This window comes from Oncorhynchus clarkii, chromosome 2 (genome assembly GCF_045791955.1).
Source record: "Oncorhynchus clarkii lewisi isolate Uvic-CL-2024 chromosome 2, UVic_Ocla_1.0, whole genome shotgun sequence".
NCBI classification, from domain to species: Eukaryota; Metazoa; Chordata; class Actinopteri; order Salmoniformes; family Salmonidae; genus Oncorhynchus; species Oncorhynchus clarkii.
Genome location: NC_092148.1, coordinates 81,325,106 through 81,350,998, shown reverse-complemented (window position 1 = coordinate 81,350,998; position 25,893 = coordinate 81,325,106). Strand labels below are relative to the sequence as shown.

At 44.1% G+C, this 25,893-nt stretch overlaps 1 protein-coding gene across 1 annotated transcript; it reads right to left on the bottom strand.

Moving 5' to 3' along the window:
• Positions 1-211: 211 nt before the first annotated feature.
• LOC139374795 (metallophosphoesterase domain containing 2b) lies at positions 212-25,444 on the bottom strand. Its single transcript, XM_071115939.1, has 7 exons — positions 25,114-25,444; positions 23,899-24,158; positions 22,404-22,585; positions 19,619-19,844; positions 2,482-2,597; positions 1,632-1,745; positions 212-1,416 (listed from the first exon to the last, which is right to left on the bottom strand). The coding sequence occupies exons 2-7, from the start codon at positions 24,078-24,080 to the stop codon at positions 1,307-1,309; spliced, it is 930 nt and encodes a 309-aa protein (XP_070972040.1). The 5' UTR covers positions 24,081-24,158; positions 25,114-25,444; the 3' UTR covers positions 212-1,306.
• Between the last annotated feature and the right edge of the window lie 449 nt (positions 25,445-25,893).

Here is a 25,893-nt window from a genome sequence, read left to right as displayed (position 1 = left end):
ACCTCGTTGTCTAGGGCTTAACTGAAAACCAGCCTGCAGACACTAGGCCCTCTGTGGAATGAGTTTGACACCCCTGGTGTACAGTATTAGGGACTATTTGTCATTTCCCAGACAAGTGGTAAAGGTTTTAGAAGGGTCATTTGGCAAATAAGACTTATTGATGATATGAAGAATTCACTAAGGTCAAATACAAAACAATTTATAGCTATTCAACAGGTAAAAATCTTGCAATTTTATTTGCATATAAAGGCAACTAAATTCATCAAGTTAAAAAAGGTTCATAAACCAGGAAACTAAACAGGCATTTACAATGACAGAAGACTACCGTTGGCAACTTGTTTTGTGCTAGCAAGATAGCATTTTCACACAGTGCAAAAATCAGAGAAAAAGAAACAAAACAATTAGCAAAATTGTACTTTAGAGGGCATCCCAAATATTTTACAGCTGTTGAATATCGATACAAATCTTAAAATGAGATGAAAATGCCTGATTCGCGCATGTTGAAAACTCACACAAGCACCGGCTCACATGTACTCCATGGAAGATGGGGTCATTTGAGAATATGCAGCATCTGTTTTCAATTAACATCAAGTGAAAGTGTTCTTTACAGCTGATTATTCATAAGATGGGAATGAACGGTTTGATGTCAAACGGTACCACAAGACTGGCCAGTCAATCAATGACCTTGACTAGAGAAAAACACGGCCAAGTTCAGTAGCCAAATGTGATCGAACGTTGCAGATAGGTCCACATAGCATATTTCTCTCTGAACATTCCAAAACGTTGCGCCACAGATCAAGGGAGATGATGCACCAGTACACATAAAGCTCCTACACAAGTGTTAGAGCACAAGAGATTCATCTATACTGGGTATAGAATAATTGGACCAATTTCATACAAATGTCAACATACAATTTCATTTCAAAGGCTTCATTTTTAACAATACACAGGCCTTTAACAGAGACCAAATAACTTAAGTTACAATGCCAAATGCATGTTCAATCATCATCATGAGGTCAAGTATTGCTTATGTAAAGAGTCCTGTTACGGTCAGGCAGTGTACTTGCCTGGGAGGCAAGGCGCTTATCCATCTTCATAGAGGAAACAAAGAAAACAACGATACAGAAAACCAGCCACTTCAGCAAATGCAAACGAATGGAAAATATGGAATATTTTACAAAGATCATTTCATTACCAGAATACGATTTTCATGCATTTTTACAAGCAGTTTACAAAAGACAAATATCTTGAAGATTAGCATTTCGTACAACTGAATTTAAAAAATGCTGGTTTATTTTACGATTCTCTATGCGTTGGGCAGGTCAAATACGATGGGGGGGTTTGTGGGCTGGAAACTGGCTGTACAGGTGGAGGAGTTGATGAAAGTTGTGCATCCATCCGTCATAATGCCGTACCCTGCAGACAGAGGACAAAGACATTAGACACCAGAGTCAAAACAGAGACAATAACAGACACGGGATATCCCCAACTGATTCAGGATTAACTGCCATTCTTTAGAACAGTATCCATGTTAAGAAGCGTTTTGCCTGAAATCTGACGACTTCCTAACATGTATGTTCAGTCCTTTATAGAACCAGGACCATGGAGGTCACAGAGCACAGAACTCTCACCCTCATGGATGCCCCCAAAGGCGTGGAGCTTGGGTCGGACCCTCTGCTGTACTGTGTTCAGCAGCTCCACACAGCCCACTCTCTGCAGCTCCTTGGGAACCCAGTCCCGGAAACCTGTCCCAAACCACAACAATAGACTGATTAACACACTTGATTAACCTTTGCAAAAGACAAATGAACATAACGGAAATAAATTGAACATTAGCATTTTCATTCATAACATAGTGAGACAGGTCAGACAAACTAAGGGCGACAGTTTCCATATCTTAACGTTTTTGTATAAATGCACAGATAAACGCAAAGTTTTAGACACAATCTGTGAAGTTTGCCATTATCCTCAAGCACTTTATCAGGAAGTGAAACTCTCTGCGAGAGTAAATGGATGGAATATTTGAATAACTAATCTCAATGATTTAATGTAATGAAGGTGTGCTGGAGAACCCGAATTACACTATAAAACAATGATGCGGTATTACCGTTATCTGTGCTGTGAATGTTTGAATGGATCATATAGGTGATCTCAGTGCTGTAAATGAATTAGAATTTGTTGATGGTCACAAAGAAAACCTGTTCAGTTGGACCTGATGTTACACTCCCATTCCTCAGCTACACCGACACACCATTTTAAACAGACGAAAAATACCAAACTCGTCATTGCACAGTCTTTGTAGTTTGTTGCTCATTTTAACATAAGAAAAATGTCGCCCTATCTCTGCTTCCATTTCTTCCAGTAGTTCAATGAATGAGTGACAGTAACTATACTGGCAAATTCATAAGTGCAAGCTGTTTTAGCAGTCTTTGGGAAAGGCTGTAGAATGGGGTGTTTTGGGGTTCTATGAAGTCAACTCACCGAGGGGAGGTCCGTGGGTCATGAGAACATCTATGCCCTCTGGAACCTGATTCCACTTATCCAATAGAGACTGGCCGCGGGGAAGGTTAAAACCCCAGCCATTAAACCACGGTGTCCTGTAGGAACACACAGTAGAAACAGTTATATAAAGAAATATACATCACACACACCTGCACACAAGAGAGAGATCTAGGGGGGAGAGGGGGGGGCAGAGCGTGAGGAGGGGAGAGGGGGGGGCAGAGCGTGAGGGGAAGCGAGGGGGAGAGAGAGGGAGAGCGCGAGCAGGGAGGCAGAGTGCCCAGGGGGGAGACAAGGAGCGCGAGGGGGAGAGAGAGGGAGAGCGCGAGCAGGGAGGCAGAGTGCCCAGGGGGGGAGACAAGGAGCGCGAGGGGGAGAGAGAGGGAGAGCGCGAGCGGGGAGGCAGAGTGCCCAGGGGGGGAGACAAGGAGTGCGAGGGGGAGAGAGAGGGAGAGCGCGCGAGCAGGGAGGCAGAGTGCCCAGGGGGGAGACAAGGAGCGCGAGGGGGAGAGAGAGGGACAGCGCGCGAGCAGGGAGGCAGAGTGCCCAGGGGGGAGACAAGGAGCGCGAGGAAGAGAGAGAGGGAGAGCGCGAGCGGGGAGGCAGAGTGCCCAGGGGGGGAGACAAGGAGCGCGAGGGGGAGAGAGAGGGAGAGCGCGAGCGGGGAGGCAGAGCGCCCGGGGAGTGGGGGGGACAGGAGACAGCCAGCCATTGAGGCAGATAGAGGGTTATCATACGACTAGAACATTCATTCTGGCCCGTGCCACAGCATAACAGAGGTCATCCAAACACTGGAAATGGATTAAGCTGTCAGCACCAATGAGAAGAAGCATGTTAATAAGAGTTTCATGTCTCCCCTGGGACCCTGGCCTCCTGACACACAGCAGTATGGGCAGCACTGTCCTGTCTGACTACTGCCTTTATTTACCGACAGCCGGGGCACATGGAGGTAAAGAGATTGTCCCGGCCATAATGGGCAGACAGAAAGGCACACGTCAGGCCAAGGTCACGGCTAATTCTGGCCAGAGCTAACTGGAAGAGGTTGGGGAGATGGGGGGAGGAGGGAGGGGTTGAAGTGGAAGCTATTTGGTCTGGACTAAATGAACAATGATAGCTGCGGTTATATGACTGATATGGCCCGCAGTGCATTCATCAACCTGTCTGAACAGTCTAGGCTACACCGTGATGCATGGGGGAGATCTCTCTGGAGGGTTCAACACAGGGCTGCTGCTGCCTAGGGGGACATTATTAACCACATACAAACACTGCCGATTGATACTTCCCTTCAGATCAACTATGTATTTCACTCCAAGAGCCATTCCAGTGCAGGTGAGGCTCTGGGCCAAGTTTGAAACTCACACACCGTCTGATTTCCTATTGTATAGCTTTAATCAAGATGAAAACAGAACTCATACCATGCCACTATTGCCAAGTTCATTTCAAATGTACATAAAGATTTTGATGGTCTTGTGTTACATACAGTATCAGCATTTCTGATACAGCCCCCACTGTGCGGTAGCAAGGGTCTGACACAGCCATGCACGGAGTAGCTCACAAACAGCCCCTTCATATTGACTGCACCTTTAAACACTATACAGTGCCTTGCAAAAGTATTCAGCCCCCTTAAGTTAATACTTTGTAGCGCCACCTTTTGCTGCGATTACAGATGGAAGTCGCTTGGGGTATGTCTCTATCAGTTTTGCACATCGAGAGACTGACATTTTTTCCCATTCCTCCTTGCAAAACAGCTCGAGCTCAGTGAGGTTGGATGGAGAGCATTTGTGAACAGCAGTTTTCAGTTCTTTCCACAGATTCTCGATTGGATTCAGGTCTGGACTTTGACTTGGCCATTCTAACACCTGGATATGTTTATTTTTGAACCATTCCATTGTAGATTTTGCTTTATGTTTTGGATCATTATCTTGTTGGAAGACAAATCTCCGTCCCAGTCTCAGGTCTTTTGCAGACTCCATCAGGTTTTCTTCCAGAATGGTCCTGTATTTGGCTCCATCCATCTTCCCATCAATTTTAACCATCTTCCCTGTCCCTGCTGAAGAAAAGCAGGCCCAAACCATGATGCTGCCACCACCATGTTTGACAGTGGGGATGGTGTGTTCAGCTGTGTTGCTTTTACGCCAAACATAACGTTTTGCATTGTTGCCAAAAAGTTCAATTTTGGTTTCATCTGACCAGAGCACCTTCTTCCACATGTTTGGTGTGTCTCCCAGGTGGCTTGTGGCAAACTTTAAACAACACTTTTTATGGATATCTTTAAGAAATGGCTTTCTTCTTGCCACTCTTCCATAAAGGCCAGATTTGTGCAATATACGACTGATTGTTGTCCTATGAACAGAGTCTCCCACCTCAGCTGTAGATCTCTGCAGTTCATCCAGAGTGATCATGGGCCTCTTGGCTGCATCTCTGATCAGTCTTCTCCTTGTATGAGCTGAAAGTTTAGAGGGACGGCCAAGTCTTGGTAGATTTGCAGTGGTCTGATACTCCTTCCATTTCAATATTATCGCTTGCACAGTGCTCCTTGGGATGTTTAAAGCTTGGGAAATCTTTTTGTATCCAAATCCGGCTTTAAACGTTTTCACAACAGTATCTCGGACCTGCCTGGTGTGTTCCTTGTTCTTCATGATGCTCTCTGCGCTTTTAACGGACCTCTGAGACTATCACAGTGCAGGTGCATTTATACGGAGACTTGATTACACACAGGTGGATTGTATTTATCATCATTAGTCATTTAGGTCAACATTGGATCATTCAGAGATCCTCACTGAACTTCTGGAGAGAGTTTGCTGCACTGAAAGTAAAGGGGCTGAATAATTTTGCACGCCAATTTTTCAGTTTTTGATTTGTTAAAAAAGTTTGTAATATCCAATAAATGTCGTTCCACTTCATGATTGTGTCCCACTTGTTGTTGATTCTTCACAAAAAAATACAGTTTTATATCTTTATGTTTGAATCCTGAAATGTGGCAAAAGGTCGCAAAGTTCAAGGGGGCCGAATACTTTCGCAAGGCACTGTATATACACACAAAAGCATGTGGATACCCTTTCAAATATGTGGATTCGGCTATTACAGCCCCACCCGTTGCTGACAAGTATATAAAATTGAGCACACAGCCATGCAATCTCCATAGACAAAACATTTACAAAAAAAGAAAAGCCAAGCTCACCGCCATTGGACTCTGGAGCAGTGGAAACACGTTCTCTGGAGTGATGAATCATGACGAATAATGGTCCGTGGCTGTTTTTCATGGTTTGGGCAAGACCCCTTAGTTCGAGTGAAGGGAAATTTTAACACTACAGTGAGCCAGGCCTAATCGTCCAACATCAGTGTCCGACCTCACTAATGGTCTTGTGGCTGAATGGAAGCAAGTCCCCGCAACAATGTTCCAACATCTAGTGGAAAGCCTTCCCGGAAGAGTGGAGGCTGTTATAGCAGCAAAGGGGGGAAACCAATTCCATATCAATGCCCATGATTTTGGAATGAGATGTTCGACTAGCAGGTGGTGTCCACATGCTTTTGGTGATGTAGTGTATTTTCCTCCAGGCTGGGCTACACTGCCTTCTCCAACCCTGTGATTCAAAGCAGATCTGTTCTGTGTTAGACCTGGATCCCACTGCTGACACCAGCGGGTAGATAAATCCTGCGTTTCCCCGGCGTCTCTCGTCGCTCTCCAACCCAGCAGAGCAGACATAGACGAGATATGAACAATGAGCTGTGCTGCTCAATATGGAAGCCAGTAATAGCCAGGATGTGGTGGGGGGAGGAAAGGGGGAGGGGCATGCTACCCAGGACCCGAGGGCGCTATTATCTTCCCATGCTGCGAGGGAGGGGGAGTAGGAGAAGAGGGAGCAGGAGAGGGGGGGAGTAGGAGCAGAAGGACCAGGAGGGGGGGAGAAGAGGGAGCAGGAGAGGGGGGGGGGGGGGGGGGGGAGTAGGAAAAGTGGGAGCAGGAGGGGGGAAGAGGGAGCATAAAAAAGTGGGATTAGGAGGGGGAGGGGAGTAGAGGGAGCAGGAGAAGGGGGGGAGAAGAGGGAGCCAAGGGGGGAGAAGAGGGAGCAGGGGGAGAAGAGCAGGAGAAGAGGGAGTGGGAGGGGGGAGGAGAAGGGGGGAGAAGAGGGAGCAGGAGAAAAGGGAGTGGGAGGGGGGAGGAGAAGATGGAGTAGGGGGGGAGCAGGGAAAGTGGGAGCAGGGTGGAGGATAAGAGGGAGCAGGAGGGGGAATATTGTGGGTAGGAGATTGTGGTTAGCTTGACCACGTAGACACAAGCTGTGTCTTCTCCCACCCTGGCTGTCATCACTAGGCTAACTGATTGACTACTGCTGTGATCTCCTGCAGGGGAATGATCCATCAGGATGTGGAAGTCTGGACTCCACTGTCTGCCCTGATTGGGGCAGATAAAAAAATCTAACCCAGGGTTCTACACTAACTTTTATGACAACAATTACAGGGTAGCCTACTCTTCTGTGCTGACACTGACTAACAGATCCATAAAAACGACGTTGTCTGATCCATATACAGAGCCATCAGAAAGTATTCAGACCCCTGAACTTTTTCCACATTTTGGTAGGTTACAGCCTTATTCTAAAATTGATGGAATCATATTTTTCCCCTCATCTCCTCGTCTTCTCTTAACAGATATTGCCATTTGCTTTCCAAACTATGATGAACTATTGTGATATGCCCGGAAGGACCTCTACTTTTCACTGACAGTCACAACTCAACAATCATGTGGTATTTGCCACGTGCGCCGCCCAAATTGTGGGCCCTTCTGACTGTAGGCATTGTGATTTAAAACATATTTTTTAAAGCTAATGATCCTCTGTGACCAAATCATGCTTTCTGGTGTAGTAGCCTATTATGAATTATTTTATTTACTTCTGTATAGACAGGAATAGGCTAATTAGGGTATACCATTTTGGCAATTTAATTCAATTTAGGCTACTTTAGGGAAAGCTTAGTTTATGGAGTGCTACCTGTGTTTGTAGAGCAATTGTGGTGGTGTTTTCAAAACAAATAGCAAGAGCCCGACCGATAAATCGGTTGACCGATATTAAAAATGAGCCTTCACAGCAATATTTGTATCGGTCTTTATTCCAACGATAAAGTGCTGATATTATATACACAGAATGAACAAATGTATGAATTGTTCAATGGTTGCCTGAAGAGGGAGCTCTAAGAGCTGCTCATTGAACATCATTCACCATTCAGTCAGTCACGACGTGAGAGTAAGAGTGGTCATGGTGGTTTAACGTGAGTAGCTTGCCACAGCCAGCGACAGCATATTTGAATAAGTAAATAATCAAAAGTACACTTCACCAAGCAAGCAACCCTGTCGTCATCACATGCTCACTTGGTTAACGTTAGCTGGCTAGCTAACCAGCAATGAAGTAAGGCTCTATTTGGCCAGCAAGGTAGTTAGCAAGCAAGCAAGCAATCTGTGCTAGCAACTTACACTACCGTTCAAACATTTGAGGTCACTTAGATATGTCCTTGTTTTTTAAAGAAAAGCACATTTTTGGTCCATTGAAATAACATCAAATTGATCAGAAATACAGTGTAGACATTGTTAATGTTGTAAATGACTATTGTAGCTGGAAACGGCAGATTTTTTATGGAATATCTACATAGGCGTACAGAGGCCCATTATCAGCAACCATCACTCCTGTGTTCCAACGGCACGTTGTGTTAGCTAATCCAAGTTTATAATTTTAAAAGGATAATTGATCATTAGAAAACCCTTTTGCAATTATGTTATGCTGAAATCTGCTGTGCTGATTAAACAAGCAATACAACTAGCTTTCTTTAGACTAGTTGAGTAACTGAAGCATCAGCATTTGTGGGTTCGATTACAGGCTCAAAATGTCCAGAAACAAAGAACCTTCTTCTGAAACACGTACAGTGAAACACTATTCTTGTTCTGAGAAATGAAGGCTATTCCATGCGAGAAATTGCCAAGAAACTGAATATCTCATCTGTGTGCTACTTCCTTCAAACTGGCTCTAACCAGAATAGAAAGAGTGGGAGGCCCCGGTGCACAACTGAGCAAGAGGACAAGTAAACTAGTGTCTAGTTTGAGAAACAGACGCTTCACAAGTCCTCAACTGGCAGCTTAATTAATAGTACCCGCAAAACACCAGTCTCAACGACAACAGTGAAGAGGCGACACCGAGATGCTGGCCTTCTAGGCAGAGTTCCTCTGTCCAGTCTGTGTTATTTTGCCCATCTTAATCTTTTCTTTTTATTGGCCAGTCTGAGATATGGCTTTTTCTTTGCAACTCTGCCTAGAAGACCAGCATCCCGGAGTCGCCTCTTCACTGTTGATGTTGAGACTGATGTTTTGCGGGTACTATTTAATGAAGCTGCCAGTTGAGGACTTGAGGTGTCTGTTTCTCAAAATTTGCTACATAAGTCAGAATCAAGGAGGTCGGTCACATATCGTCAGATATATTGGTGATCAGTGGAGTTTGCATCCCTAAAATCAGTATCGGACCTAAAAATCCTATATTAGTTGGGCTCTACAAATGGCCACTGGATTGATGCAAATAATGATGGTTTTCCCAGTAAGGCATAGGCTACTTGCATTTCCATATACCCAAATAGGATTAGGCTATCAGTAACATCGCTAACGGCTACGCAAATTGCACGGGCACTGCACACACACACAGGGGTATTCCTCTGCCGTTTCTCCTTTCAGAAAGTTGGTTCATTTTTGGTCAATTAAACATTACTGTTTGAATAAACAATGATAAACAAAAAATGTGTCGCACTGCCAAGTCAAACAGTCTTGGTCACAGTATCGAACCCTGAAATATTTCTGGGTCCTAATCTGCGTGCCTGGACCTCTTATTTAAGAGGCCAGTGGCAGCTTGATTGTGATTGATAGCAGAGTAAATAAAGCCCAGTGCCTGCTTTAGCACGCAGCGTGTTGGGTTATACACAGGGGTGCAATCTTTCACCATTGCTAGGCTAACGTTTCTGCTGGCTGACTCCCACCCTGACCCCCGTAGCAGGCAGGCAGCAGACATTAAAGCCCTGAAATAACAGCCACTGTCTGGACCTGCTGCTATATGATCATCACCTCTCTCTCTGTCATTACACAAACACACACACCTGTATGTGTGCACACAACACACACAAGCTAAGCTCTGACAAGATCCTCTTATTCAATATGGCAACCCTGTCCAATGTACACAACAAGCCAGCAAGTCATCTGTTTGATTTGAGCTGTATCAGCACTTGAGCTTGGTGACCTGTCAGCTGAACCTGATACAGAATGCAGACATGGCTCAGACAGTGCCCAGACCTTTTTAACTCTAAAACAGTGCACCGACCGCACCCCTAGCTTCAGGTTATTTATGAAAGCGGCCAGGTCAGCTACTCTAATGCACTGCCCTGCTAGTACCTCAACTTTCTCCAATCTAAAAGGGCTACTGGACTCTTCAAATATGAATCACCTCAGTCAGGACTATGTGGGGGTTGTACTAGCACTAGACTACAAGAGAAGGGCATATGGCTATGTCTGGCTGTAATGTTGAACAACTCAGCTGCAGCAGAGGTAGTACTGAGAGGGAAAAGAAGGGCCTGGGGAATTACCGTCTGTCTAGTCTATCTGTAATGCCATGGGCTGCTACACTACCTAGGAAACATGTGTACTCAGTCACAAATGTTGCAAATGCTGCATTCTGCTGTGCCCTGGCCTGGACAGATGTCCTAGCTTCTGGCAGACACGAGTCACCTTACACGTCACCGTGCCATGTACTCAGGCAGGCTTGTTGTGACACTGCACTGGTCCAATCACCCATTCAACACTACTGAGAAGCTGCTATTCAAAAGCACCCTCCTCAGTGTCATGATCAGTTTCCTTCCTTTATTCCAGCCTGGGAGTGATCATCAGTAGGCTATACACCAGGGTTCCTTCCTTCATTCTAGCCTGGCAGTGATCATCAGTAGGCTATACACCAGGGTTCCTTCCTTCATTCCAGCCTGGCAGTGATCATCATTAGGCTATACGCCAGGGTTCCTTCCTTCATTCCAGCCTGGCAGTGATCATCATTAGGCTATACGCCAGGGTTCCTTCCTTCATTCCAGCCTGGCAGTGATCATCAGTAGGCTATACACCAGGGTTCCTTCCTTCATTCCAGCCTGGGAGTGATCATCAGTAGGCTATACACCAGGGTTCCCCAACTGGCGGCCCGCGGGGCAGTGGTTTCATTTGGCCCCAGAGTTTTTTCTATTTCATTGTTGGACACCTGTAAATTAGCTCCAAGTTATTTTAATTGAAAATAAATATGTTCCCAAATATTCCCACAAATGTAGGCAAGATTTGCAATGATTTTGCTTTAGTCAAACATCATATATATTTGGCTTCTTGCCATCAATTTGCAGTCTACAAATTGTTTGTAATTATGTTCTGTCCTCTTGACCATGCACTTAACAAAAAAAACTTGGCCCGCGTCTGAATCTAGTTGATGATCTCTGCTATACACAGTTCACACTCATCTCATCCAGGGTCTTTTCTCCAGAGATAGATCTGGATAAGTCTGGTTAGTCAAACGAGTCACTTAATATTGGTAAAGGGCATCACTCTGGTTGGTTATTTCACAGGTCATTACATTGTGGTGCTGGACGGAGGCTCATTAAAGCACTTTTGATGTCCTGTAATAAGCTGTATGGATGATGATGATGTTGGGGTAACAAGCTCTGGCTGGCTCCTGGGTGTTGGATGTGGTTGGGTAATAGCGAGGCCTCTTACCCCAACTGACACATACATGGACTGAGGAGGGCAGGCTCACGGAAACTGGTGTAAGCAGTGGGATTTTTACCTGACAAAAGTGATATAGACAAAAATCCAAAAGGAACTGAGTAATATTAAGAAATGCTATAGATGGAAGGACTATAGTGTGGAAACCTACCAAAAAAACAATTAAGCACAACAAATTCAATCCATTTTAGACAACTTCCTGGACAAAATGTTCCACTGTGATAGTGAAGGTGTAAAAGTGGCAGTAGAAAATCTTATATTTGACCTCTCAGCTTCCCTATCAAATCTAAAAATTTAAAATAGAAAACCGATAAATAATGACAAATGGTTTGAAGAAGAATGCAAAAACCTAAAAGAAAGTGAGAAACCTATCCAACCAAAAACATAGAGACCCAGAAAACCTGAGTCTACGCCTTCACTATGGTGAATCACTAAAACAATACAGAAATACACTACGGGCAAAGAAGGAACAGCACGTCAGAAATCAGCTCAATGAAACTGAAGAATCCATAGACCCCAATCACTTCTGGGAAAATTGTAAAACATTAACAAACAACAACACAAAGAATTATCAATCCAGATGTATGGGTAAATCACTTCTCCAATCTTTTTGGCTCGTAAAGAACAAACAGCAAAAACATATACATGATCAAATACACATTTTAGAATCAACTATTAAAGACTATCAGAACCCACTGGATTCTCCAATTACCTTGAATGAACTACAGGACAAAATAAAAACCCTCCAACCCAAAAAGGCCTGTGGTGTTGATGGTATCCTCAATGAAATGATAAAATATAACATCATCCTTAGCTCTGGCATCTTCCCAAATATTTGGAACCAAGGACTGACTGATCACCCCAATCCACAAAAGTGGAGACCAATTTGAATATGCATCAACAGCAACCTTGGGAAAATCCTCTGCATTATCATTAACAGTAGACTCGTACATTTCCTCAGTGAAAACAATGTACTGAGCAAATGTCAAATTGTCTTTTTACCAAATGATTGTACGACAGACCACATATTCACCCTGCACACCATAATTGACAAACAAACAAACCAAAACAAAGGCAAAGTCTTCTCATGCTTTGTTGATTTCAAAAAAGACTTTGAATCAATTTGGCATGAGGGTCTGCTATACAAATTGATGGAAAGTGGTGTTGGGGGTAAAACATATGACATTATAAAATCCATGTACACAGGAAACAAGTGTGCAGTTAAAATAGGCAAAAAACACATTCCTTCCCACGGGGCTGTGGGGTAAGACAGAGATGCACCCTCTTCAACATATATATCAACGAATTGGCGAGGGCACTGGAACAGTCTGCAGCACCCGGCCTCACCCTACTAGAATCTGAAGTCAAATGTCTACTGTTTGCTGATGATCTGGTGTTTCTGTCACCAACCAAGGAGGGCCTACAGCAGCACCTAGATCTTCTGCCAGACCTGGGCCCTGACAGTAAATCTCAGTAAGACCAAAATAATGGTGTTCCAAAAAAGGTCCAGTCGCCAGGACCACAAATACAAATTCCATCTAGACACCGTTGCCCTAGAGCACACAAAAAAACTATACATACCTTGGCCTAAACATCAGCACCACAGGTTACTTCCACAAAGGGGCGGCAGGGTAGCCTAGTTGTTAGAGCATTGGGCTAGTAACCGAAAGGTTGTAATTTTGAATCCCCCAGCTGACAAGGCACAAATCTGTCGTTCTGCCCCTGAACAAGGCAGCGAACCCACTGTTCCTAGGCCGTCATTGAAAATAAGAATTTGTTCTTAACTGACTTGCCTAGTTAAATAAAGGTTAAAGGTCCGACACCCGATAATTATCAAAATCCAGAAAAGAGACGTTAAATTATACAACCACCTAAAAGGAAGTGATTCCCAAACCTTCCTTAACAAAGCCATCACCTACAGAGAGATGAACCTGGAGAAGAGTCCCCTAAGCAAGCTGGTTCACAAACAGACCCCACAGAGCCCCAGGACAGCAACACAATTAGACCCAACCAAATCATAAAAAAAAAACATTACTTGACACATTGGAAAGAATTAACAAAACTGAGCAAACTAGAATGCTATTTGGACCTAAAAAGAGAGTACAGAGTGGCAGAATGACTGACCCAAACTTAAGGAAAGCTTTGACTATGTACAGACTCAGCCTTGCTATTGAGAAAGGCCGCCAAAGACAGCCTGTCTTCTCTTGAGAGCCAGGTCTATGTGCACACTGCCCACAAAATGAGGTGGGAACTGAGCTGCACTTTCTAACCTCCTGCCCAATGTATGACCATATTAGAGACACATATTTCCCTCAGATTACACAGATCCACAAAGATTTCGAAAACAAATCCGATTTTGATAAACTCCCATATCTACTGGGTGAAATACCACAGTATGCCATCACAGCAGCAAGATTTGTGACCTGTTGCCACAAGAAAAGGGCAACCAGTGAAGAGAAAACACCAGTGTAAATACAATCCATATTTATGTTTATTTATTTTCCCTTTTGTACTTTAACCATTTGCACATCGTTACAACACTGCATATATACATAATGACACTTGTAATGTCTTTATTCTTTTGGAACTTCTGTGAGTGTAATGTTAACTGTTCATTTGTAATGTTTAGTTCACTTTTGTATATTATCTACTTCACTTGCTTTGCCAATGTTAACATATGTTTCCCATACCAATAAAGCCCCTTGAATTGATACAGACAGAACCACTTGTGTAGTGGTTGTTATAGCTATTTACAACTGTGTCATAAGCAATTTGATAGGCTTGGCCATTACATTTGAGGCTTGGCCATTACATTTGAGGCTTGGCCATTACATTTGACAATTTAATCATCTCCATTGTTAATTATTATTTTTTAATATGAAAGAGGTTTTGCAGATTTTTTGGGGGGGGCATTGAAACCAGATAAAACCCTGACCATTATTCAACCTGCCAAAGATAGGTCAAAAGGCCTAGCCTTCTGAATCCACTGTGGACTTGTGGTAGGCTGGAGCTCATCCAAAATTGTAATCCTCTGAATAGAGGGCAGGCATCTCCTCCTCTGAGGGTGTTCATCCCACTCCTAATCTCAACCTCTCCCGTCCTCTACCTCTCCCTGGGCTATGCTTATTGTCTGTCTGACCCGCTCTTCTGTCTGCCTGCCCCCCCCCCACCCCCACTTGCCTGCCCCCCTCAGGCAGCCTGGCCTCTCTCCCTGTGCCCCAGTTTGGCCTGCCTGACTGCCTAATGCTGGGTGAGCGTGAAAGCCTCCAGCGCTGCACTGCAGTCAGTCAGAGCTGGGGCCAGAGCAAGGCAGTGCAGAGAGATCTGAGAAGTGTAGCGCTGTCGACATCAGCAGCTAATTAACACTGACGTGCAGTTTGCACCTCCGGGCCAAAGGTCACTTTACAATCAGGGATGTCAGCACTCAGCAGGTAAGGCCTCGCAGGGGCCTGTAGGGCAAGGTAGAGTAGAGCAGGGTAGAGCACGGTAGAGTAGAGCAGGGTAGAGCACAGTAGAGTAGAGCAGAGGGTAGAGCAGAGCAAGGTAGAGTAGAGCAGAGTAGAGTAGAGCAGGGTAGAGTAGAGCAGGGTAGAGTAGAGCAGGGTAGAGTAGAGCACGGTAGAGTAGAGCAGGGTAGAGCACAGTAGGGTAGAGCAGAGGGTAGAGCAGAGCAGGGTAGAGTAGAGCAGAGTAGAGTAGAGCAGGGTAGAGCACGGTAGAGTAGAGCAGGGTAGAGCACAGTAGAGTAGAGCAGAGGGTAGAGCAGAGCAGGGTAGAGTAGAGCAGAGTAGAGTAGAGCAGGGTAGAGTAGAAAACCGCCGCTAACCAAAAAACAAAGGTAATACACACAGACTAGACAGAAAGGAACATGCACATATATTGCGCTGACTGTTGCAAGACACTGGTTGCCACAGTATCGGTGAATCCTAAACCAAACCATCCACTCTCGCTCGGAGGGCCCTCCGAGTGAGTGATTTGAATTTGTGATTCAGCCTATGACTTGAGATCAGTCCCAAGTTGTTGTGACTAGAAAGAGGGTTTTCACACATGAAGCAATAGTAGGAATTTCCACCAAGTAATGCTGAAACTGGAGCCCTTACCTTGGGAGTTACAACCTCATTTCAGAGTCAGATATGGCCTTATTTATTTCCATAAACAGATGGTTTATTTGAGGCTAAGCGCTCACACTGTTGGCAATTAGTCAGGCAGCTTTCCATTCCCGTCTATCTGCTACACAAACAGACAGGAAATCAAAGCTACACATGACAGTGAGACCAGTCTCCCAGTCAATAAAGTACATTACCAGCCCAGCATGGGTGTCCATGTGAGAGATTGGAGGAAATGCAGGCTCAGAGCTATGCTGTCCTCACTGACCCACACACACACAGTGGAAGTGCTTTAATGGCAAACACACACTGAAGTGACACACACAACTCTGCTACGGTTTCCATGGCAACATATATCCACACTTTCTTTGTGGCTCTGCCTGACGGGCTCTCATCCAATGTAAACCCAAAAGGTCACATGACCAGTGTGTGTCTGCGCCATAAGAGGATTAGAGGAAGTCTTTGATTTTCTAAAGCCAGACTCAGACTGCCACCCTGCTCTGAGCTAACCATGCTGTCTATAGTATAGCACCCCCCCTGCTCTGAGCTAACCATGCTGTCTATAGTATAACACCCCCCCCCCCCCCCCCCCCTGCTCTGAGCTAACCATGCTGTCTATAGTATAACACCTCACTCTGCTCTGAGCTAGCCATGCTGTCTATAGTATAACACCCCCCCACCCCCTGCTCTGAGCTAACCATGCTGTCTATAGTATAACACCTCACTCTGCTCTGAGCTAGCCATGCTGTCTATAGTATAACACCCCCCCCCCCCCCCCCCCCACCCCCTGCTCTGAGCTAGCCATGCTGTCTATAGTATAACACCTCCCCCTGCTCTGAGCTAACCATGCTGTCTATAGTATAACAACACCCCCTGCTCTGAGCTAGCCATGCTGTCTATAGTATAACACCTCCCCCTGCTCTGAGCTAACCATGCTGTCTATAGTATAACACCCCCTCCCTCCTCTGAGCTAACCATGCTGTCTATAGTATAACACCTCACTCTGCTCTGAGCTAGCCATGCTGTCTATAGTATAACACCTCCCCCTGCTCTGAGCTAACCATGCTGTCTATAGTATAACACCCCCTCCCTGCTCTGAGCTAACCATGCGGTCTATAGTATAACACCTCACTCTGCTCTGAGCTAACCATGCCGTACATCCAGATCCTTGCCATCCAGGACCTCTATACCAGGTTTTGTCTGAGGAAGGCCCAAAAATTGTCAAAGACTCCAGCCACCCAAGTCAAAGACTGTTCTCTCTCCTACCACACAGCATGTGGTACCGATGCACCAAGTCTGGAACCAACAGGACCCAGAACAGCTTCCACCCCTAAGTCATAAAACTACTAAATAGTTAACCAAATAGCTACCCGGACTATCTGCATTGACCCCTTTTTCAATAACCATTTTGAATCATCACATATGCTGCTGCTACTGTTAATTATCTACTGAATCTTGTTGCCTAGATACTTTACCACGATCTATATACAAATATTTACCTAAATTACCTCGTACCCCTGCATATCAACTCGGAACTGGTACCCTATGTATATAGCCAACTTATGTTCCTATTCCTTATGTTATTATTTTTTTTAATGTCTCTCTGCATCGTAGGGAAGGTCCTGTAAGTAAGCATTTCACTGTTAGTCTACACCTGTTGTTTACCAAGCATGTGACATAACATTTTATTTGAGATGGCTACTGTGGTCATGGTACTGTATTAGAGGTCCACCGATTATGATTTTTCAACGCCGATACCGATACAGACAATTACAACAATACTGAATTAACACTTATTTTAACTTAATATATTACATCAATAAAATAAATTTAGCCTCAAATAAATAATGAAACATGTTCAATTTGGTTTAAATAATGCAAAAACAAAGTGTTGGAGAAGAAAGTAAAAGTGCAATATGTGCCATGTAAGAAAGCTAACGTTTAAGTTCTATGCTCAGAACATGAGAACATATGAAAGCTGGTGGTTCCTTTTAACATGAGTCTTCAATATTCCCAGGTAAGAAGTTTTAGGTTGTAGTTATTATAGGAATTATTGGACTATTTCCCTCTATACCATTTGTATTTATTAACCTTTGACTATTGGATGTTCTTATAGGAACTTTAGTATTCTACTAGGAGATAAGGAACATTTAATGTAAATGTGAGGCTTAAGTCTGCAGACAGACATGCTATCTGGCTAAAGTCTGTTGCAGTGCTATCAGAAGTATCTAGGGGTCAAGGTCTTGAATTTCTGGCTTTGACAATCACACCCGCCCCCGCCCCCCTACAACATTCATCCAGACTGTGTCAGTCAGTCTTGACTCAGACCTAGAGCAGGCCTGCAGTGTCTGTCAAGCCTAGCTGATCTCTTTGCGGGTGGTGGAAATGACCTCTGATCACTAGGCTCTGAGGTGACAAGGGTTACCGTGGCCTGCTGGGAGTGCATTCCCTAAAGGGGGTAAGGGGGTCAGGCCCAGGGTTTGATCCGTACGCTCCAACAAAAGAACCAGGATGTGTCGGAACAAAAGCCACTTCCTGCTGGAGAGGCTCGGAGATCTGGAAAATAGCCCCTGTAATGACGACCCAAGAGCTCTTCCACAGACCTCCCATCATGCATCTGGGTGGCTGGTTTGCTCCCCTTCCAAGATAATAATTTGATTCAGCACTACTCTGTGACTGAAACACTATGTTTCTGCCCTCATTGTTGCCCTTTCCTCTCTGCCTGCAATGTGAGAAACATTTATTTATCACCAGGATATCCAGCATCTTTGAAGTGGCAAATATATGATTAAATCATGCTTGAAGAGCTCCCACCTCAAGACGGGAGGGTTAACCCCTGAGAATGAGAGTTGGGCTCAGGACGCTTATATAATATAATAGTGACTTAGCCAGGTTAAGGTATGAAGACCTAAAAGACCAATTCTCTCACTGTCACCATCTTTACGCTATACCTGGTCAGACTGTCATTGTCAGGGTAGTCATACCTACTCAGCTGGGACTTGAGGAGACAAAAGCCCCCTAAACCCCTCTCTCTTTCTCCCAGAACACACGTCCAGCGACTGATGAAGAACAACACGGGCAGAGGGGGGCGTGTGGTTCACAGAACATTATTAGATCTGGGATTGGGGGAGAGAGAGCCAGTAAAAGGAGGTTGGTGTGTATGTGTCAGCCAGCAGGGAGTTGTGGAGGCCAGACTGGGGTCAGTCAGGCTGACACACAATCGCCTGATTCCACTGCTCTGGCCTCGACCCTCTCCAGCCACCCAGGGCCTCGGTACAGCTAGCCAGCCTGCCTGTCCCTGTCCACCCTTCTAGGGAGAATACAAAAGAAATACCAGGAATGGAGATAAAGCTTGGTTAGCTCTATACATTACGTTACGCTTTGTAACTATAGCCTCAATATCCCCTTTTGAAAAAGTGTCTCACAGGAATAAATATAGAAAATATGTAGCAAACACAGCATTCTAAAACTTATCAAAGATCATGTCTATCACATGCATCATGCCTACATCAAAACTCTTCACTTGACAAACTCTTAGAAACCCCTCCGTGTGGCTTCCTCATCCAAACAGAGATCAATCATTCAGCAGTGACACCGTAGTACGGAGGGAAACTAGAAAAGCAGTGGGTGAAGGGTTAACTGGGCCTCAGACTCAGTGGTGTGGCTGGCTGAGGATATGGGTGTGTGATGACATAACAGTTTGGAGCCGAGTACACTGTAAGTACATGTCTGTCTCCACGACAGCCTGTAGCGTGTCAGGACATGCCCCAAGTCTAGGACAGGAGGAGAGGACACGGCTGGCACTGACCCACACCCAACTAACCACAGACGTCTCTCTCTCACGCACTCTGTGTCTAATAAAATACATGGAGTCCCTGTCAGGACTCAGGACAACACAAGGCAATCCCCTCAATGGGGTATGGAAATGGAAGAAAGCAAAAAGGAATGTAGAACTTAGAAGCAGTATATAGCATGGGCTTGGTCTGCAGTGTTTCATATCCACCATGGACACACACTACTAAGAAAAACTCAACTAGACTCATTCAGGGACTTAATAAGCAAGCAACAAATATTTGAGCAACACGGCAAACTCAGGTACAGTGATCAGTGTCAATGAGGTCATATTATGCAGTAGTCTGTCACTCAGTGATTAGCCTCTATAGTCGCTGTATCGTAACACTATCGACTACAAGTAAATAAGTCATGATACTTATCTAAAGACAAGAGAGCAACTTACCATGGTGCCCCGTATATGCGGAATCCCTTGACTGTGACCTCAGAGTCCTGCAGGTAAGTACAGTTAGAGAGAAGGGCCTGAACATCGTCAAAGTCCTCTGGTCTCAGCTTAGAGACGGAGGGAAAGCGATAGTAATCCTGCTTGACCAGCTCAGCCATGAAGTCCTTGTCAAACGTCAGTTCATGGTTCCCTGCAATCACCACCTTGAATTCATAAGGTAGACTCCCTGCAGGAGAGACAGCAGGGAAGATGTTGAATATGGATGGGATAGATAGCTTTCTGTTACTGTTCAACATAAGGCAAGTGACATGTACAGAATATAAACACTACATAGCTTTGGCCAGTAGCCTGGTTTCTGGGAATACCCCAGTTGGTGAATCAATATTCATTCACTAGAATAGAAAGTTGTCTTTGAGAGGTTAAGGGAATGGTCCATGGAAGTAAAACGCCACAAATGAAAAGGTTAAGGCTTCTTGACCTCCTCAGACCAGGGTGAACTTTTCTCCCCTCTTACAAAAGAGCAATAACTGCAGATAAAGACCTTAGTTACCCAAACCAACGCACATCTCAGTCAACAAAGGGGAATTTCACCATTTTTCATTGTACCTTTTTACTTTCTTGGAGAGAGGTCCTTTGTCCCAGTTACCTTTTATATTACCGCAGCAGCTCTGTATAGGGCTCAAATTCAAAGCTCAACTCAATTTTCTCTCGGCTGTATGCTAAAATGTATTTGAAACTGAGGAGGATGGCAGTGTTTTACTGTGTGGCCGGCCTTCAAAGAAAGTTACTTCTTCCTTTCTGACGGTTCTTAATTACAAATGTTTAATTTACAGTAGTAAATATTAAATAACGTCAAAGCAGACATTTTTTATGAGGAGAATAGTTTTTGCTTAAATAAGGAAGTCCAAATGATACCAAATACCTTTGGTATAGTAACTTACAGCTAATAACCTTTTTAGTCAAGATAGAGATTACTGTACAGTATGCTGAGCACGGCCGGCACGCTCATAAGGCAGGATTAGGCCACCGGCTATGACGGCAGATTGACGAGGGAGACATTTTCTGAGCTAAACTGACCAAGACCTCCAACAACAACACATAAAACCTCACATAATTCTGCCCAAAACCAATATATCTCAACCAGTGGCAAAATGGGCTTTTAAGGTGAGCACTGATGCCGCCCTGTGATAAACAGTGCCCACTTTGTCAAAGGCAGGGTGCTGTTGTAGAGACGCATCGTTGCGGTGCTCCTCCACGTTACGTCAAACAAATGATCAAACATCAATCATGTAGCAAATACAGGATACAGTAGAAAGAGTCTGTAGTCTACAGGATGGAGAAAAAATCTATGACAATATAATTAGACGGACACTTTTTACATCATGCAGGTTTCTCTGATCAAATAGCCTAACCTAAATAAAAAATGTGCTGTCACGTTAACAAACATATCCTTAAAACAGGCCAGGTCAAAGTAAAATGGATAATATGGAATAGACGATCAACTGTTGTCCAGGAGTTTCACCCCATTGTCATGATCAGTTGCATTTTACCTTTATTTAACTAGGCAAGTCAGTTAAGAACAAATTCTTATTTTCAATGACTGCCCATTAAAACAGGCTTTTGCATTGGCTTTATTAGTCCTGATTCATGTGACTAATCAATTTGGCTACTTAAGCTCTGAATATCAGCTGCCCAACTTTATCAGGAGTTATCGTGAGCCTATTTGCGATTTAATTTTACCTTTATTTAACTAGGCAAGTCAGTTAAGAACAAATTCTTATTTTCAATGATGGCCTAGGAACAGTGCCTTGTTCAGGGGGCAGAACGACAGATTTGTACCTTGTCAGCTCGGGGATTCGAACTTGCAACCTTTCGATTACTAGTCCAACGCTCTAACCACTAGGCTACCTGCCCCCGCATCAAGCTTGTATCATCTGTAAGTTTTTGGACAAGCTGATCATAGCGATAAAAAAAAATACTTCTGCATTTCCCGCTGTGGAGACACATCGCGGCAGGGTAGCCTAGTGGTTAGAGCGTTGGACTAGTAACCGAAAGGTTGCAAGTTCATATCCCCGAGCTGACAAGGTACAAATCTGTCGTTCTGCCCCTGAACAGGCAGTTAACCCACTGTTCCTAGGCCGTCATTGAAAATAAGAATTTGTTCTTAACTGACTTGCCTAGTTAAATAAAGGTAAAATTAAATCGCAAATAGGCTCACGATAACTCCTGATAAAGTTGGGCAGCTGATATTCAGAGCTTAAGTAGCCAAATTGATTAGTCACATGAATCAGGACTAATAAAGCCAATGCAAAAGCCTGTTTTAATGGCGCAGCTGACAAAATTAAATTTTAGGCAAAACATTAAGCACTTTTGGCCTACTATTTTTGGTCCTGTTCGGACATCTTTTAAAAAATGTTTTACAAATGGTAGGCTGACCACAGATGGGCATTCATAAAATTAAATTTCAGGCAAAACTGTAGGCTACACCTCAGTAAGCACGGGCCGATGCCTTTTGGAGGTCTCTTTTTGGTTCAGATTTGGTGGTCTAGACCGGTCTTAATTTGAACGTCCAGGGACATTCATTGATTTTTGGTCCATAAAATACATATTTTCACCTTTCATTCAGAACCTAAATTTAACCTAATTTCAACATCTGGAAAATACATATTTTACACGTCTTTTCAACATCATTTTTGGTCTGGCCTAGGGTGGCAGAACAGCAAGGTCCGTCCCTGATGCTGAGGGTTGAGACCAAAAAAACAGCAGTGTGTGTGACTCTCTTTACCTAGCCAGTCATTGAACTTCTTGACCTCAGAGGGTAGGCCCAGTTCAGTGAAGTCCCCAGTATGAAGCAGGACGTCCCCGTATGGCATCTGGATCCCATCCGTCCTGGAGTGTGTGTCCGACACGCAGACGAAACGTGTATGACCGGAGGGCTTAGGGGCGTCATAGGGAATGGGCTCCACCCTGTCATCGAAGAGGGACAGCAGAATCAGTGTATGAGTTTGTGTCAAATTATTAAAGCAGCCCTCCATTTGAAAATGTAACCTAGGTTGTCAATGTGACACATGCAGCAACCTCCAATATAAAATAACATTACAAATAAAACAGCCTTCTCTAAAGATGTCTAAGGAATCCCAAACTGGAATTGGCCGTCCAACCTTTAAGCTAGTGCAGGTCCCTCATAAAGTCTCACAGTTGCCTCGTCATTGGGAGCCAGACTGTGGGAGCCAGGCTGTGATTGTGAACTCATGTGGAATTTTGGGCTGCCAGGGCTGGCCAACTGCGATGCATGGAATCATGCTGGAAAATTATAGATTAAGCTGCTAGTTTGAATGAGTCGACCAAGGTGTTTTAATGCAAATCATCACAAAATCCAGGAGGTTTTTCATTACTCTTGCCATGTGTACATATATCTCTATCACTGTTGACTTTGGCTTCTTCTGTTAATTACACTCTACACTGTCCTGTTCTAAAATGCTCCATCCGATTTGATTACTATAGCTTCAATAAACAATTTAACTGATACAAGGTCTCGCTGTTGTACTGAGACATCTGTCCATGGTCTAAGACAAATAGACAAAGAGAGCGCAGATGTGATTTAAAAACTGCAATTTAAAAAAAGGTTAATCGTGGACTAAATGAAAAACATTGGTTAACAGAAGTCCGACTTCAATAAAGACGACATCTGTCTTACACCTTTGTTTTGTCTCTGCTGGAAAAGCTAGTTTTGTGTGTCAGTCAGTCAGTCAGTCAGTCAGCCAGCCAGCCAGCCAGCCAGTCAGAAGCACCTGCCTCCCACTCTGACCAACCCGGGCCCACCCATCCCATCCACAGCAACACTCATTACATCCTAATGATTAGAAGTCAATAGGGAAGTTACTTAGAATTGAGCTGTGACCCAGAGGTCAAAGGAGCATTGTTAAATAGCTTATAAACCCACCTCACCTCTGACCTCAGTTACATTAATAACATGAAAGGTGGCTTCCACCTCACACACTTTAACCTCACACACTGTAGGTTATTTGACAGGGCACTGAGGATAACCAAACATGTTTAAGTCATACTCCATCTATTCAAGACAAGCTAATGTGTGCTGAGAATAGAGCACACAGAAGGTATGGTGGTGGATGTTATGAGGCCAGATGTCCATATATTTAGTCTTTTGTTTGAACACATTCATCAATCAATCAATCAATCAATCCTCTGTGCACTGTAATGGCCCATCAGATGAAAAAGAGATAGATACAGTGCAGGTCTGCGGCTAGATAGATACTCACATGTGGACATGGGGTGGTTGGAAGCGGCTCTGGTTAATGTTGTAGTGGGTGAAGGCCTGTGTGGGGTTGGAGCTGTACTCGTCCACAGTGATGGTCACCTTGCCCTGAGAGGGGGGGTTTCTGTGAGCCATGGCTCTGCTGCTTGGGACATGGGCAGTTAGTTTACCAGGATCCAGAACCATTTTAGGGAGTTGGCATCATTCAGAACAGCCCCGTTCACTAACTCAGACCCACCGGCCCTCTGGACAACTGGCCACAATCTGTACCACCGCAAACAAAAAGAGAGGAGCACACCTCAAAATACAGTAATTGTGCAGCAGACATGATTAAAAATAATGTGTTGCTGTAAATGACAGCTTTAAATCAACCACTTGTGTTGTACAAAAGCAACATCAGGAAGACACCCAGAATTATAAGAATTATTCAACCACTAATATCAGAAGAGGTGATACACTTTCATATTTCTCGCTAATGTCTTCTGAAGTGCTGATAGATTTGACCTACAGTAGATAGGATACAAAACAAGCTTGAACATTAAACCTTTAACAATACTGTAACGTCAGTAGGAAATATATAATATCAAACTACTGTACGCATTGTGTTCCAATCAAAAGGCTTGAAATAACCCAGGCCTACATTTTTTTTTACAAATGTAAAAGTGACAGAGTGAATGGATACAATGTAACCAAACGAATTGTAGTTGCTGTATTGGCCAGATGACAAAACAGTGAACTTAAACCACACCACTTTCGTTCAAGACATTGGAAACTGAAAATTAAAACATAAAAACTACCCAGACGAATTTAACATTAGCAGGTTAGCAGCGGTGCAGAGTGCAGACAGACATTTACTATCAGTCAACTGTAACAAGCTGATTATCTACAAGCTGAACTGTAAGATATTTTACATAAAAACATATGTTCCCTCTAATTTTGGTTTCACCGCTGCAACATTTGGAAAAGGGGATTTTTAAATATATGCACCATTTCTACCAATCAGCCTAAAGACACAGAAGAGACTAAATTGAACCTCTCACCCGATATTACAAGATCGTGTTCTTCCTCATTTATTGTAGGCCTATTCTGCATTACAGAACAAAATACAAACATAAACCAAGCTCTCTCATCTACAATATTACGAATAGCAACATTTACAGCCTCGACGGAAACCTCTGTATCCGAATGGCTCGTAAATGACAAATCACCCCTAACCCACCGCTTTGTGCCTCGTTATTTTTTCCCAGCGATGTTCTTGCCAAACGAGTGGCGAGTTCCGTTCATCCGGTAGATATGTTCTCAGGGTTAGCTCTCTGTCTATGTTGTCAAAAACGCCGTCCCATTGATAACGCAGACAACTTGGAGGTCTTGAGAGGTGGAGGTCGTGGCTAGCAGGGCAGAACCTTCGACCCTGGGAGACCCTCGGCTGGCTCTTGAGGAAATGCGACAGAAAGGCAACGGGCGAGATAGGAGCCTCGATGTGAGAAGAGAAGGGGGGAGCCCGAGAGAGCGGAGCAGCGCGAGTCTGCGAGAGGACTGCCACCGGGGTCAGAGAGCACACAGTAGGCTACAGAAGCTCAGAGCCAAGGAGGCGACTGCACTGGGACAACTGTTAGTAGAATTGTAAATAGGATTAAAAGCAAGCTATTTTTGAACCATTTATATTTTTGGATAGCCTACAAATGGGCTCATTTAGCCATAGACGACTTTGTTGCCTAAGAAGTTTGAGGGTATTCTTCCACGTCTGTTTAAAGAAATAGTCGGTGTTGTATTGCACTATATTTTAATTGTTAAAACGTATTATACAAAATACGACAATAATTAACATTATACAGAATAAAATACACATTTGAACTGTTACATGTAAGGTCGTACATATCAGGGTAAATTAAAACAATGATGTGCACTTGGAAATGATAAGAAAACAGGCTATACATTTGTGAATAAACTATTATGACCGTTGTACTGCATGTTGCCTTCTTAATGCATGCAGTATCCT